The 15,804-nt window shown below is 41.2% G+C and overlaps 2 protein-coding genes across 13 annotated transcripts in view; one reads left to right on the top strand and one right to left on the bottom strand.

The window, feature by feature from the left end:
- Positions 1 to 6,964, bottom strand: part of rpap1 (RNA polymerase II associated protein 1) — an 89,834-nt gene extending 82,870 nt beyond the window's left edge. For 6 of the 12 annotated variants that reach the window (XR_015427925.1, XR_015427982.1, XR_015428179.1 and 3 more), the window contains exons 1-7: positions 6,543 to 6,963; positions 3,848 to 4,081; positions 3,531 to 3,616; positions 2,924 to 2,993; positions 2,628 to 2,668; positions 1,547 to 1,642; positions 872 to 1,181 (exon numbers count right to left, since the gene is read on the bottom strand). Coding sequence is in view for 9 of the 12 variants with exons in the window: in XM_087144820.1 (XP_087000946.1) it covers positions 872 to 1,181; positions 1,547 to 1,642; positions 2,628 to 2,668; positions 2,924 to 2,993; positions 3,531 to 3,616; positions 3,848 to 4,037 (793 nt within the window). In the remaining 3 variants the exon portion in view is untranslated. Of the gene's footprint in view, positions 1 to 871; positions 1,182 to 1,546; positions 1,643 to 2,627; positions 2,669 to 2,923; positions 2,994 to 3,530; positions 3,617 to 3,847; positions 4,082 to 6,542 lie in introns of all 12 variants that reach the window. The other 6 variants (XM_087148265.1, XM_087145504.1, XM_087145876.1 and 3 more) reach the window with 6 other exon arrangements.
- Positions 6,965 to 7,006: 42 nt separating this feature from the next.
- On the top strand, positions 7,007 to 15,667 carry tcte1 (t-complex-associated-testis-expressed 1). Its single transcript, XM_022230257.2, has 5 exons — positions 7,007 to 7,078; positions 10,952 to 11,315; positions 11,799 to 12,656; positions 13,216 to 13,379; positions 13,974 to 15,667. The coding sequence occupies exons 2-5, from the start codon at positions 11,024 to 11,026 to the stop codon at positions 14,154 to 14,156; spliced, it is 1,497 nt and encodes a 498-aa protein (XP_022085949.2). The 5' UTR covers positions 7,007 to 7,078; positions 10,952 to 11,023; the 3' UTR covers positions 14,157 to 15,667.
- The last annotated feature ends 137 nt before the right edge of the window (positions 15,668 to 15,804 follow it).

Genomic DNA, 15,804 nt, shown 5'->3' with positions numbered 1-15,804 from the left:
CGAACCTGGCTCAGTGCGCTGCTGACCTCTTTTCAATAGGGGCCAGCTTAGCATGCAGCGGTGCTGTGTGGCTCATCGCTGCGGTGGTGGAGAGCTTTTGTCCCCGGTGGTAATCCGCTTGCTCTAAATACCCCAAACCCTGGTATACGGTTTCAAAATAACACTGGATTATCACCACTTTTGAGAGTGAAAAATGCCGGTAATGCCCAGCATCCTGGTTTTTTGTTCGGAGTACGGTCTTTTGTTACAGGGCCCTGTTTCCTTTGTCCGAGTTCAGAGACCCCGGCCACACATATAAACCATACGGCTCCGATTTCGGAGTCCCCGGCTGGTAGTGGTTAATAGAAGAACTACCGGGATAATCATCTTTTTTCACTTGGGGGTTTGATGTAGTACCACTTGAATGCTGTTGGTGTCAAATCTTATCTGGGTCATTGCACGAGGTTGGGGCGCAACTTGTGAAGATGTCAACTGTTACATGGGTTCCGTACAAATGAACAGCTCTTTCCCTGCATGTGGATTCCAAAGTGACATTGTTATACACCTTGCAAGGCTGAACACAGAGGTGTGTGTTAGTTTTACAGAGTAAATGACCAACTCTGAAGGTCATGAAAGATGGTAACGTTTACCGATGTAACAAGGACATCGTCACAAATTGTGCCCCAACCTCATGGAATGACCCATCTACTTGTCTTGGATTCATAAAGCTTTCATACCTTGACATCTTAGGGTTTACTGTAGAAGTGTGTTTTTGTCTAATTTTTATTGTTTCTCAGAACAAGTGTGGAATTATATACACAAGTTGCATCATCTGCTTACCAAGTATTGCTTTATCATCTGCTTACCAAGTATTGCTTTATCATCTGCTTACCAAGTATTGCTTTTAGCTTTCTCTGTTCCGCCAGTATTTCTTCCTCTGACATCTTTGATAACAGATCCAGATTGTCACGATTGATCTCCTCCCGGTCCTGACCTAAAGATCCGCTTATCTCCGCCGATGCATTGATCATGTCGCTCCCCTTGGCTTCCTGCATATCTTTGGGGCTGTTTGCTGTCCTTGTGGCTGGTGATCGGGTGGTTGGATGGTGGGCGGTCACACCAAAACTGGAGGGGGAGGACCTATCAAACTGCCGGGCAAACAAACTCTGCTTCTTTTTGGTCTTGGAGGGAATTGATGCTGGCTACAAGTGGAAGACAATGACCAAAGTTATGAGCGATGCAACATAAAACACGTAAAATGTAACATCGGACAAGGTCACTGTGAACTTGTCCCCAGTCAGAGGCTTCTTAGTGGCCACTTGGCAATAGATAATTTTACAAGGTCCTGTAAGCCTCATGCACCTCACAAAATTTCAAATTTATGATTCAGCTATGACCCAATAATTGAACAGATGATTTTCGAAAGAGCTCAAGGTAGGCCTAAAAGTAAGGGATATATGTAAATTAAAATGAATATTAAATAGTAATTCTTGGTTCATAAAAAATCCCTCTCAATTAAATTGCATTATCTGACACAGTGGGAAAGTTGTGATATTACAAAACCAACCTGCTGGTCAAGGCCAATGCCCCTGTGCAGCACCGAGGGAAACCCCTGATTTGATGTCTTGGGCAGAAATCTAGTAGTTGGAGCTGCATCACGTTCCTAATAATAGAAAAAAGCCGACCAAATTTGTTATTAATAAACAGAAGGAGAAAACGAAAAGTCTAGCATTCAATACCCAATGCCAAACTGGAGCATTCAATCTTGACCCCAACAGTCCTCAATCCTTCACCTGTTGGAGGACTGAGGACTGTTAGGGTTAATGTATAATGTTGCACAGGAGTTTTGCTTGTATACAGTATACTCAAGAAAACCCCTGGACAGCCAAACCTCATTAATAAGGTCCTCTGGACCTGGAAAATTACGTTGTTATAAAAGGAACTTGGTATTATCAGCAATGAACATAATGAAGAACAAAGGATTGAGACCTAACAATGTCCTTGTTATAAGCAGAATTCTGCATTAACAGAGGTTCATTTACAAGGTTTGACTGTATTTAGCAAAAGTACTGTACCAGCTATTGATTGCATCAGTCGACATCTGTATATCATACATTATGACAATGCCTCCAAGCTCAGTGGTGGAAACTTTTCTGAATTTACTCACATCATACATTGTGCATTGACCCACCAACATGTAAATACTGGTGGCTAAGCGGTTGATGTTTTTGTGACTTCAGACAGAGAGGCAGTGGTTTGAATCCAGCTGGTGGCTTTATGTTGTGGCCTTTGTCAATCAGGAGTGTAAATGGGTACCAGCATTAATGGGGAAGCAACCTGTGACGGGTTGACATCCCATCCGGGGTGGGGGGGGACAAATACAAATATTCTCAGAGACCAGAGATAAACACCGGCCTGGAGGCCACATGGCTCCGAACAGATTTGCTTTTCTTGCTTGCGGTAACCCAACTGCACATTCCTTGTACACTTAAATTCTGTGTTTCGTAGTAGAAAGAGAATTTGAAAGGCCCATATCTGCCAAGAATACTGGCACACCTGTATCAGTTGCAGCAAAGTTGGAGTAGAGTTAATGACAAAAAGCTTACATACATGCAGGTCAAAAATTGGACATATCGTGGGCTACTTACCATAATTTTAGCTAGGACAGATGTTATGTGCGTGTCTCGTTCTGTAACAAAAGACAACACAGTCAGGGTAATGCATACCAGCTGGTTTTTGTCTTAAAGTTTTTCATCCCTGAAAAACATCTGTTGTATAGTGTATTGTCTTGTCTTAGGCAGCTGATGTTGTGGTGCCATTTCCTTCCAAAGGCCCCTCTGAGATTATGATGATTCAAGCCCATTGATTCTTCCATGACAATGCCACTCCACGTTGCCAAATTCTCTTTTTTATTTGTCTGTTATGCTCCAAAATCTTCACATACTTTCCATGGCCTCTTCTGGGTCATCTTCATCCTCGTCTAGGTCAAAGGTCACTCTCTGTTCACTGCCAGTCTGAAATAAAATCACTGTCGTTTACTTCTCCGAAACTGTTAGAATCTACTAAAGTTTCCATAGTTACAGTGTAAATTCCATTATGGCACAACATTAAAGGATGAGATCTAAGCTTTTGTGTAATCACTTTCACTTTTGGATCATTGATTCACTGATCACAAGTTTGCTGCAAAAGTGATTTGAACAATGAGGCATTTTTGGCTTGGACAGTGATGGCAAACTCCCAAGATACATGTATATTTCTCGGGAGTTTTTGAGAATTCCTGAAAGTGAAAGACGATTTGAAAATGTAGCCACAGAAACACAAAAATGAAAAACAAATAAACAGTGGGATCATTACCAGCAGGCCGGATGCCTACCATGACTTTGCAAAGTCATCTCTTTCTACAAAGACACAAAAATCGTGGTGCATTGTTATGAACCATTCCTGGTAAAATACTTACACATTAGTTTGGAAAAGCTTTTTATATAGATGCCAAAGAGATTATAAACAGTTTTCTCAACAGTGCAAACTGCCTGTAACTACATCTATCTTACCGCTGTTGTCTGTTGCTCTTTGAATCTGGATTTTTTCTTCTGAGGAAAACCTGCAGATTCAAATGTTGTGGATGCCATAGGTAACCCTGGAAAATAGAATAATAGTCGTCAGCATGACAATCAAAATTTCTCAAACAAACTTGAAGCAAACAAATTGTCAGCTTGAAAAATCAGCAGCCTTTTCCCTTTTCCTACGGGCTCCAACTGCACACCATTATCTGTCATTTCTTAATAGATGAACACTTTTAAAGGTTTCCTAATTGATGTTGTTGACCTTGCGAATACAGAACACAGAAAAAGACTAGGAGCAGTCTCACCTGCAAGTTGCACGACATCTTTCTTGACCTCAATCGTCTTATCTTCTGGGGCTCTCCCTTCAGCTGATGGTTTCCGTTTGTCAGGCCGTTTCACCACCCTGGCAGCAGATGACTGCTGTTGAGCCAGGAATTCCTCTTGCTGCCTCAGCAAGTCTTCCTCCGTCTCGCCTGGCTTGGGACGTCTGATCATGGCTAGCGCGGCTCAGTAGCTGGGTGTTAGCGACATTAACATCACTGTGGATACATCAGAAAATGTCCCCTTTGCCAGCACTTTTCAGGGCAGTTTAAGTTTATGTGACAACTATGGTTCATCACAATTCAAGCAACGTACTAAACTTTGATGGATAGATGGATGGATTTGATTCAGTTGACAAGTTGACACCAGACCCACTTTTTAAAAGTTTAATAGCCTTTTATTACTGGAGGGGAAAACCAGATATCATAAGGGGCATTCACCCTAACCCAAACTTTTCAAACAGCTTCTGAGGAAAAATTGGACACAGCTCGACGAAATTCCGTAAAGAAATTCCTGTCAGTATATTGAGGCAGTAGAAATATATGTAGCATCATGGAGCAGTGTGGATGTTTTCACCTACAATCTACGCCTTGCTTCAGGCATGTTAGGGCCAAAACACAACACATGGTCTAATGCAAATCCCTGACACAATGCATCCTCCACAATGAAGCACTAGTTTTGACATTCAGACTTTGTCCTCCAAAACCACTCTGAGGTTTTTGGGAGGATCAAGGAAGGTGAGAGGTAGCTTAATTCTCACAGTCAGAGGTTGTTCCATTTATTGCACTCACGTCTGGGCAAAGAGGTAACTCTCCCTTCACTTTGTACAGGGATTTGCATGTTTTCCTTCCTTTTTGCTACAACACGATAAAAGAATGACACCTTTTCAGCACAGAGTGGGAGATATTCATAGTGCATATGTAGTGAAATTTCAGGCACATTTGATGTAAAGGTTAAAAGTTTAGTCAATAATTCAAATCTTCCCCAGAGACCGCAACACTACATGTATCTTTGCCCCTTTGAGTTTTGAGTGTGAAATATGGAATAGCAACCAATCAGAGACAAGAATCAAGACTCACTCAGTGACATCATCCCAACCGCGAAAATGCTGTCTTGGGGTGATTTGTTCCATTTTGTCAAAATGCTAACGTTTCTAGCAATGATTTTGTTAAGCCCCAACTGCAGCATCTGTCCCAACTAGGTCATTCTATAAATTTTTGGTCCGACGTGTAACATTTTCCTGTCCCTGTTACACCTAAAATGTATACTTTGACAAGGGAAATACATGTACATGTACATGTATCACTGAAATCGATTTCAAACTGCTTTTAACTGCTCAGCTGAAAAGTGAAAAAGCCACCATTGCACAACACAAATTGCATACCACGCATCATGAAGCAATTTTTAATGGAATTTTGTCACATGGTGTGCTTTTAATATAGGCAACATCTGTTGCAAATCATATCCAAACCTACATTTTAAGTAACATTTGAGGTGTTACTATGCCCAATCTATACTTGTTATATACAAAGAAATAGGCAACTTATTTTGGATTTTTTGCCTAGCCGGACGTGTATTATAACAGTGTATACTCAGTATTTGCCCCAAAAGGCTTGTGAAAAAATTCCACAAGTGTACTCGGATGGGACTTGAACCCACGACTTCCTGCTTGCTAGTTCAGATGTCTTAACAACTCGACCACTGAGCTTGCACTAGTAGTAGTAAGCAGAAAGTCGGGGGTTCGAGTCCCACCCGAGTACGCTTGTGGGTTTTTTCACAAGCCTTTGGGGGGCATAACTGAGTGTACAGTGTAAAAATACACGTCGGGCTGGGCAGAAAAATCCTAAATTAATTAACATCTCCCCGGGGCAAATCCATCCTTGGAAAAAGCCAATTGCAAAGAGGAAGAAGATGGAGATGGGAACCTTACATTCATTATGATCCCACAAGACACAGGGAATGACTTCTTTTGTTTCGCCAGAACTTTTTCTACCCCAATTTTAAATGCAGCAACAACTTTGACATTCATCTTTTTACTTATTGGTACACGTATATTTAAATTGGTGTTTGCAGTAAGGAATGATAAATATGCGGGTATTGCAAGTTTCATTTTCTTGGTTGACTTATTCTTCTACAGATGTCTGGAACAATCGGTAAAATGTCCCCTTTCTGAGTTTTAATTCCGTAAAGTTATAACCATCTCATTAGACCTGAACTATGTCATCCAAAATTAATGTTACAAATTCTAAATATCCCTTGCAAAATTCTTTATGTTGTATAAAAAAAAGCACAAAAAATGAGACATTAATGCAGATGTAATTGTTAGCTATTAATTGCCCCGGCGGGTGAAAGTACGATTGATTACAAGTCTACTGTGATGGACATTTTGGGCGCGGATTACACAAGCAGAAAGTTTTTCAGCACAGAAGCCCTTATTTTGATTCCCCCAAAAATGGACACTTTCACGGTTAAAATGTGTCTTTACACACCTACATTCAGGCGGCTAAATTCAGAGCTGAGCGCATAGTTTCACTACTATTTTTAGGGGTATCTTCGGGAAAAGGCGAATAAAAAAGTTCATAAAATTGAAATGAAAAGTGATCGATCTGGCCATAATCTGTAATTTCCGGTGAAAAAAAAAATAATCTTGAATTTCCAGCAAAAAAAATGAAGGCCAACCTTTTCGCAAGATTCAAGAATTGGCACTATTCAGTCTACGGGCGCGTATTTGGTGTAGTGCAACCATAAGACTGAGTGGGTCCGAGCTGACTCGAGGTGGGTCCGAGTTGGCGTGGGTCCGAGTTGGTCCGGGGTTCGAGTTGGCATGGGTCCGAGTTGACCTGATCCCGATCAGTCGAACATAACTTTATAAGCCTACCTGGCGAGTATGAGTCAGTCAGAACTTTATCGAAACACCAGGGATTCAGTCAGCATATTCTCGAAGAGAAGGCATTCACAGTAATTTGCATGGGCGACAGTGCAACCTGTTCTAGAGAGTATAGCTGATGACACCGATCCCTGTCGTTGTCACTTGCATGGCTTGTCAAAGTCACTTGTGTCATCAGTCTAGCACGCGCACGCACATCATGCACATTGCCAAAAATAAACCAGGTGAGGGCGCTGTCGATTCTGATCAGTTAACTTTAGAGGGCGCTATTTACTCTTGTTGTCTGGCAACCCAAACAAGTACGTCGAGTTCGAGTTGGGAGTTTGAGGTAGATTTTCTTTCAGTTTTACATGGTTTACGTATTCACTCTGAAGTCAGACTTATTATTTAAATTGTTGGGCACAGAAAAAGGAAATGCAAGGCTCCTCTGGAACTGTGCAAATGACTGAATTCACTCAGACTGTCCAACTCCTAGCCCTAGTGTGGCACGGACTCTCACTCCCAATCCATCCTTAGCCGCACATCAGTATACGCAATTTCGGGTCGGCGTACTGAACATTTTCGGCGCACTCACTTATCATCTTGGGCGCAATTTCTTTTGCACACGGACATGACCCTTGACCTTTCTGCTTTCTTAAAACCATTTATTTAATGATTTCACTCACGTTATTCAGATATTTTCCAGTCTTTTTGCCTTTATCTATTCAATCTAACAGGCTCGCTCTCTCAGTCGCCATCTTTAGAATAAGGTCGTTGAACATTACGTCACTTGACCCCTCATCGTCTTGACGGCTGCTCCATGTCAAGCCATATGTAATACACGGACTGAGCAATAAGATACTACATGTACATGTACCAATGGGCTCTTCCAAAACTTTGGCAGCAGTTTAGATGTCTTGACATGAAACAGCCATCGAGACGATGACACATTGACTTGGATAATGTTGAGACATTTCCCACAGACTTTGGCCAACAATAGTTGGGCCAGCCCAACTGCAGCACTACAGTTGGGACTGTCCCAACTACAGTTGGGACTTATGCTATAGTTGGGATGTAACATCGCTACCACATTTTGCACAATGAGTTTGAGTTATTGCACAAAGGTACTGAGTTGGTCACTTAGAAAACATTCAGAACATTTCGGACCAGTCTCCATAGGGTTTGCAGATTTGTGCACAAGGTGTCAAGCAGAGTCAGGCATATGCATATGTAGATTTCTTCCTATAATCTGAGTGGTTGGGTGCAAGAAGTCAATCCATACTGTACAATCACTCGATCTTTGCAGGACATGTCAATCTTAAGTTATGCACAATATGCCAATATTTTGCCGTTCATCCAATTGCTTTCTCTTTCTAATTTGGGGTTGTGGAAGATTGTTTCAAAACAGGTTGAGTTATAATAGGGTTTGTGCACAGGGTGTCAAATGATGTCATCTTTCTGCACCTTGCACATGCACAGTCAAACACTGTTTCTTTGGCAGTGGCAGTGCTGCACCTTTTTAAATGGTTTATCAATGCATTTTTAGCTGAAATCTTGCATTTCAATTTTCAAGTTGGTGTATATTGCTGTATACAATGCCATAAAATAGTGCCTAAATCTGTCGCAGATGCGACCAAATTTTTGCCAGTGCAATCATATTTTCACCATACAGTCACCATTTGCGACTTAAGATAGCTCAAAAACTACATAAAAAGTGTACTTTAACAATTTTGAGTGTGCTTAAACATCAAAAAAGCAATGATTATTTACTCAAAATTAGTTCCGGAAAGGTATAAATGGCAGTGCAAATCGCATCATGAATTTAAAGCTTACTGTGTGCGCTCAACATGTACTGTCTACGTATATTGCGGTCACACGCACAATCTGCATGGGGTAGCGGTACAAGTCAGTGTTGGTTTCAGTCTAAACATACGTTGTTGATGTACTGTATACGGACACCAGGCATGCCAGGGCCATTTTATAAACCATGACTTGGGCTTTATTTTTTGCTGCTTTTTTGCTGCAATATAAATGAAGCTTGAAACGAACTCATACCGAAATTAAAGGGTGTCACTGTGATTTAGAATGTCAGAAATAGCGTGATTCATGCAGCAGGGTGTCCTGCGACACGCTGACACTATGGATGACATGACATCCGTGGCTGAACCCCCTTGACAAGAACCCTGATTTTGTAGACTTTATTGGCGCTCATGTACGTACATATAATGCACGTATGTGTGTCGGACCTGGTCATGATTCTACGGTTATGGATGGACGATATAAAGACAGGTACATACATTAATACTACACGTGTGTACGTACATTCATGAATATTCAGTGCATACTGGCACAGTTCTGTCAAATCTGTGCTTTCGAATCAACTCGTACCTTGGGTGAATCGTACCTTGAATGACTTGCACCTTGGACGGCTCGTATAACTCATACCTTGAGTTAAGACCACTCGTACCTTCATGTTATCAATTTGGTTGTAACTTTCTTGCTCTTCCTTTTCAGTATGTTTAAGATCAGATCTGACAAACATATCATGGAAAAATCTTCATAAATCTCCCGGAGATCTCCAGCACCATAATGATTTTCTGCGTGGTGCCTGCCGCGGGCATTTGTGCCGTCAGTTTACGTGACGGGGCTTTGTCGAACAACCCGACCGTTTACCAACTTGACTAATTCATTAACATTTTGGGGGGGGCTTTACAAAACTTTAAATTCAGTTTTTTTGGGACTTCAATTTATTCTTATGGCTGTGGGAAAACGTTATTGGACTTTTTCATTTTGTGGGGGAATGATGGCTTTGTTTAATAACTTTTTTGGGATGTGCTTATTAAAACTTATTATGTCTTGATTTCTTTTGGACATCTTTCTGGTCTCATTGTTTAATTTTCTTGGGGGGGTGGTTGCCTTCCTTCCTAAAGTTCTTTTTTTTTTGACAAGCTACAACTGAAATAAATGAAAGCAAGACATCACTCCATCATCACGGTGGACTGCACGGTGAAGATTCCAAGAACGCAATGACGGCTGGCCACGTTGACCAACGTCAGTTGCCTGACTGCGCGTGCACATGCACGATGTCGATGCGTCTCACATTAATGTCACCCCACCGGTGTGTAGAGAAGGCAGTGTAGCCAAAATGGCAAATTGGGTGATGAACACATGACTAAGAAATCAAATTATTGTTCAAGTTAATTACAATAATAATAAGCTCTGAGAAAGCTCTGATTTCTGCAAAGGTAGGAGTTGTCTCGTACGCGAAGGTACGAGTTGTCTTTACTATAGGTATGAGTTGTCCAAGGTGCGATTTGGCAAAGGTACAAGCTGGTACAGTTATGTTGAGTTGACGGTTACGAGTTGTCCATGGTACAAGTTATCCAAGGTATGAGTTGTCCATGGTACGAGTTGTCCAAGGTACGAGTTGTCCATGGTACGAGTTGTCCATGGTACAAGTTATCCAAGGTATGAGTTGTCCATGGTACGAGTTGTCCAAGGTACGAGTTGTCCATGGTACGAGTTGTCCATGGTACGAGTTGTCCAAGGTACGAGTTGTCCATGGTACGAGTTGTCCAAGGTACGAGTTGTTCATGGTACGAGTTGTCCATGGTACGAGTTGTCCATGGTACGAGTTGTCCATGGTACGAGTTGTCCAAGGTACGAGTTGTTCATGGTACGAGTTGTCCATGGTACGAGGTATCCATGGTACGAGTTGTCCAAGGTACAAGTTGTCCATGGTACGAGTTGTCCAAGGTACGAGTTGTTCAAGGTACGAGTTGTCCAAGGTACAAGTTGACCTGTTCCGCTGTGCACAATTAAGCACAGTAGCTACCAACTGGAACTCACCATGTTCATTATCACACATACTAATCGTACATAAGTTTTACTGTACGCTAAGATCAAAAGTTATTGCTGCCTTTTTAAAATTTGTTGGTGCCAGTATTTTTCCCCGTAGGGGCCAGTTGATTACTCAACTTTCATGAAAGTGCTGGCCCCTAGATTTTTCCTCATTAGGAGTCAATGGCTACCATTGATAGGGTTGATAGGGTTGGCTGTATAACATGCATATTTAGGCTATATTCATTTCAGAGTATTCTTATGTAATTATGAAATCCTTTCAAAGACAGGTATCACTTAAAAATAATGTTTGTGGATTTTGCTTTGGACGTGAAGCCACAGTTTTTGTTTTTAATGTCAAAATGCTATCTTTAACTGACAGGTTCTATTCAGTGCTTGAGTTAGGAGAATTCTACTTTCATTGTGAACTACACCATCCGCTACAACAGCAATCATGACAACGGAGCCTCCAATCACTGACCAGGGGAGTGTCCACAGCGGAGGCAAGGAGGACATCAACATGAACAACAATGCCAAGCCGGGAGGGGACAAACAGCCCGGAAGGGCAGGAGTGCGAAGCGGAGGTCGCAAGTCTCTGCCGTCACCGATAACAAGTGCCCGGAGTAACCCCGCCGCTGATAATCGCAATATGAGACGCATCATTGCTGAAGATCCTGACTGGTCACTGGCTACTGTGCCCTTGCTGACTGAGCTGTGTGTGAGCCATGTTGTCAACAAGTTTGCAGGTACTGTTGATTGATGTCTTTGTTATGTTATGGTGCATTAACATCGCCTCTGAGAGGGTATAAAATCTGTGTTGCAATCGTGACTAGCATCACAAACATTAGTTTCTAGGAATTTTAGTCAAAACGTTGAACAGTTGTCTATTCAGTAAGAAATGATTTTGTCTTGTAACTCAAACATTGCATAGGTGCTGAAGTGTGTGGACATTGGGGCAGAGCAGAATTAACTTTAGAAATTTCCTCCCCCCCCAAAAAAAAATATGACCATTCCATTCAGCATATCATGTTGGAAACAGGGCATCCTAATTTGCTTTAAACTGCAGTAAAATTAAGAGTCAAAATTCAGGTAAATTTATAAAAGTGTTTACTTTCCACAAGACATATAACCCTTATACTGTAGCTACTTCATTTGAGATTCAACACTTCTAGTGCTATGGCTGGGTACCTTTCTTCACTTTTTGATCGATGACGCTTTTTTTCCTACAGAGCATCCCAAACTAGATGAGTTACTGCCTAAATATAAAGCCAAGGTCTTGGAGAAGATTTCCACGGACCTTCCTCTGAATGTGGTCGCTCACCTTGTGTCAGATGAAGGCTACTGGGAACGTCGCTGCAAATCCCGCTGGCAGGTCTGTGATGTCTCCAAGTTTGACGGCAGCTGGAAGAGAATGTTCTTTGAGCGTCACCTAGAACACATCGTCGAGCACTTCGTCCCCGAAACCACAGACCTGACGGAGCTGAATGCCACCCTGCCACTTGCGAGCCCCTACATCAAACGGCTGAACATCAAGCAGCTCCTCCCACCAGTTAAGGAGGAGCTCGCCAAACAGGTGGAGGATGTGTCAGACGCGGGCAGCGACGCGGGACTGGATGGGCCCAGCATGGACCACTTTGAGTTCAGCCTTGTCACCCAGAAGCTGCCCCACCTCCAGGAGCTGCGCATCACCTATGCAGTCCAGGACTGTGGCATGAACTTTGAGTGGAACCTGTTTCAGTTCACTTCCCGCGACTGCCAGCTCCTCTCCAAGTGCCTGAAGGCCTGCCGCTCACTCAAGATCTTCCAGCTCCACCGCAGCAAAGTGGACGACGATAAGGTCCGAGTGTTGATCGCCCACATCCTGGACCATCCGTCCTTGCAGGAGCTGGACCTGTCTCACAACGTGATAGGGGACAGTGGAGCTCGTGCCGTGGGCAAATTGCTCAACGGACACTGTGTACTGAAGAAGATTGACTTGTCCAACAATCGTATCAGGGCCAATGGAGCTGGTGCAATTGGTCATGCACTAGCAAAAAACACATCGCTCAAATACCTCAACATCAGACTGAACAGAATGGGTGATGAAGGTGGGTATAGTGTTCCTCTTTGTCTTAAATTTGTTTTATTTCTTAAACTTTGAAAACAAAATAGGAACTCGGAATGTAAACACTGTTGAATGTTAATGGCCATTTGATAAATTTCTCACTGGATACAGATTCAAAGTAGTAAAATTATCAAAGACAGCAGAATAAAATGTTTCCCTGTATATAAAAATACTCCTTCTTTTTTTGGTATTTCCAGTTCTACTTAAAATGAATTTGGAAAGTTGGTAATTTTTTTTTAAGTCCTTACTTTTAAACTTGTCCAAGACTTCCTGGAAATGTGGCCAGTACAATTTGTCTGGGATTTAAGACTTGATGGGATAGGATTACATGAAGATGTACATTTTGTCTTCAAGAAGAATGTCGTCACGAAATCGTGATTGTGGTGACAAGAATGGTCAAATGATATCAACCGGTTCACTGTTCAATCCAAAACTAAATAGTGTATATAACTTTCTTCATTCTTATGAACCAATCTTTCTTTCTGCTTATCAGTTTCAGAAATCCTGTCTTTTTGGCTTTTTTATTTTTTGAACTGTGATAGGTGGCCAGGCACTATGTCGCGCCCTCATCAAGAACAGCACCCTAGAAGAACTGAATGTTGGAAGCAACGACCTAACAGAACCCACAGCAGCCATCATGGCTCAGGTCGTCATTAACAACATCACGCTCAGGAGGGTCAACTTGTCCTGTAACAGACTGGGCCCAGTAAGTGGCTTGAGCAATGTCAACCTGCATCTGTGTAATGTGTGTTTCTGCTGTCACAATCATCAGTGTTTTAGGCAGAAACATGGGCGGCCTGCTGCTTTGTGTAATCAATGATATCCTTGTATAGATCAACCCATGGACCATATATAGAAGCCATTTCTGTAGTGATGCCACGATTCAATGCAGGTTGCACATTGCAAACATGAAATATCTCTTCAACCTAAAGGGTGTTGTGATTTACAAAAATACATTGTACGTGGTTGCCTCAAATAAAAAAACACGCATTTGAAAGTAGTGCCAGCGCAAAATTGACATCTCCTCAGATTAATGTACAGTCAGTGCAGTGTTCCTGCAAAAATTTGTTTGAAAGGCAGGGTCGGGTGGGACTTAAACATTAATAATGTCATAATTTCATATTGCTAGAAATATATCTGCAAAAAGAAAGTGTTTTGTTGAATCGTAAAGGCTGTTTATTCTGCATTGTGATTTTGCCTAATTTCTGAAGAAAACAGGATTTGAAGATTAAATTTTATTCACTGAAGGCAAAAATCCTCAAAAAAACCTGATTACTTTTCTTTTTTTTTTGTTCATTAGGATGGAGGCAAGCAACTCCAGGAGGGCATGGAAGAGAACAAGACCATCTTGGAGCTGGACTTGAGACTGACAGAGGTTGGGCAGGAGTCAGAGTACTGCATCAATCAGATCTTGAAGAAGAACCAGGAACGGGAGCGGGAACTCCAGCTGATGGAGAAGGAAAAGAACTCGCTGGACAGATAGATGGGACAGGTGGATAGAACGTGGGATTAGGTCTGTGCTGGAGTTCAAGTGATTGGTTTGAATTTTATTGTGTAATATTATACAGAAACAAAATACATTGGTATATGGCCATCTCTTGTGTACATGTACGCAAACTCTGCTGTGTTAGAGCATTCCTGTTATGGCCTACATTGTGTGGAATGTACTTGTGTACTTGTCACCGAACTCTATTTGAGGAGTAGAATATTATCAGGTCTATTTTGAGTAAAACTGGCCCAAAACATCACCCTTGATATAAGTTTAGTCCATAATTTTGGTTTTCTCTGCAGTCTTCAATAAAATTATAATTTAAACAATGTGACTTGAGTACTATCCGCCCCGAACTGAAGTGCACCATCAATCGGCAAAAGAAAGACAAGTGGTTACTAGTGGGTTCATGCACGCAGTCTGCGTGCAAGACCATACATGCTGGAGTAAATTAGTTACGCGTACTCAGCGTGCTCCGCATCAAACGAGCATATACTTGCGCACCTCATGGCGTGCCTATGCAGTGAGTACCAAAAAACACACCTTCTTTTGTTCCACTCAGAGTTAAATAGACAAAAATTATACAAAGTAATACAATTTTTTTTAAGTGGATGGGGGCACCCAAAACATGTGATAGTCAAATGAAGCCAAGGATGTGTGACATAATTAATGAATAATGCCTTTATAAGTAAACAGTTTTTCAAGAATATGTCATTTACAAATATGTAATTAACTAAGATGTTAATACTAAGTGAAATATAGTTGAGAACGCCACAGCACAGCATAAATTGAAAACCAGTTGAAAGATAATTATTCAGAAATTACACCTGCATATATTTCTTTACTATGGCCACTAATATCGTTTGAACGTTTCAATAACTTGTTCTTCCATCTCCGTAAGGGCCATTTCTGTTTTGAGAAGCTGATGGTCTCTGTTTTTTTCTTCCAAAATAGTAAAAGTTAAGAAAATTTTCATTTTATTTTTATTTAGTGATTGATATTTTTACAGATGATACTGATGGGTTAAGGATGGAATGAAATCCTAAGTGAAGAAATTTGGTTTGAACAAAATTGTTTAGAGCAAGGTTGAAGCACACCTTGCAATTTTTCACATTGCTGAATGAAAGGAAAATTCCGACCAAACTTTATCAATGGTCATTCTGGCCGATAGTGCCTCTCTCCAATTAATTTAACTTGATGTAACAAACGTTATTTTCCTTCCAGACTATGGTGAGTCTATTGGGCACTTCCATCAGAAAATTATAGACATGATAGAAGGAAGCATGAATTATAAACAAGTAATAATATTTATCTTACGTGTAAATAAATATAAAATGACCTTAATAATGGTTCAGTTTTCAGTTCAGTATCTGTTCAGGTTGATAATCTCTGGTCCGTCCATAAAAATAATGTATAGTATGTATGCATATTTTCCATTAAATTGTTTGCATTCCTTGTTTTGAGAAATAATAAAAGAACCTGTGACGTTCATAAACAGAAAAGCACATCGTTATCATTTATAGTTGTTTATTATTAGGGCTTTATTTGAAAAAGTAATTTGGTTGAAAACACTTCTTATAATCTCTTCATTGTCTTGTAAGCCGGACGTAAATGGTATGTATCACGTTTCCAGTTGGAAACA

Source organism: Acanthaster planci, linkage group LG01, assembly GCF_054643075.1.
Source record: "Acanthaster planci isolate LZ-2023a linkage group LG01, COTS_SCS, whole genome shotgun sequence".
NCBI classification, from domain to species: Eukaryota; Metazoa; Echinodermata; class Asteroidea; order Valvatida; family Acanthasteridae; genus Acanthaster; species Acanthaster planci.
Note: the sequence above shows the minus strand (reverse complement) of the source record. Positions and strands in the feature narration are given on the sequence as shown.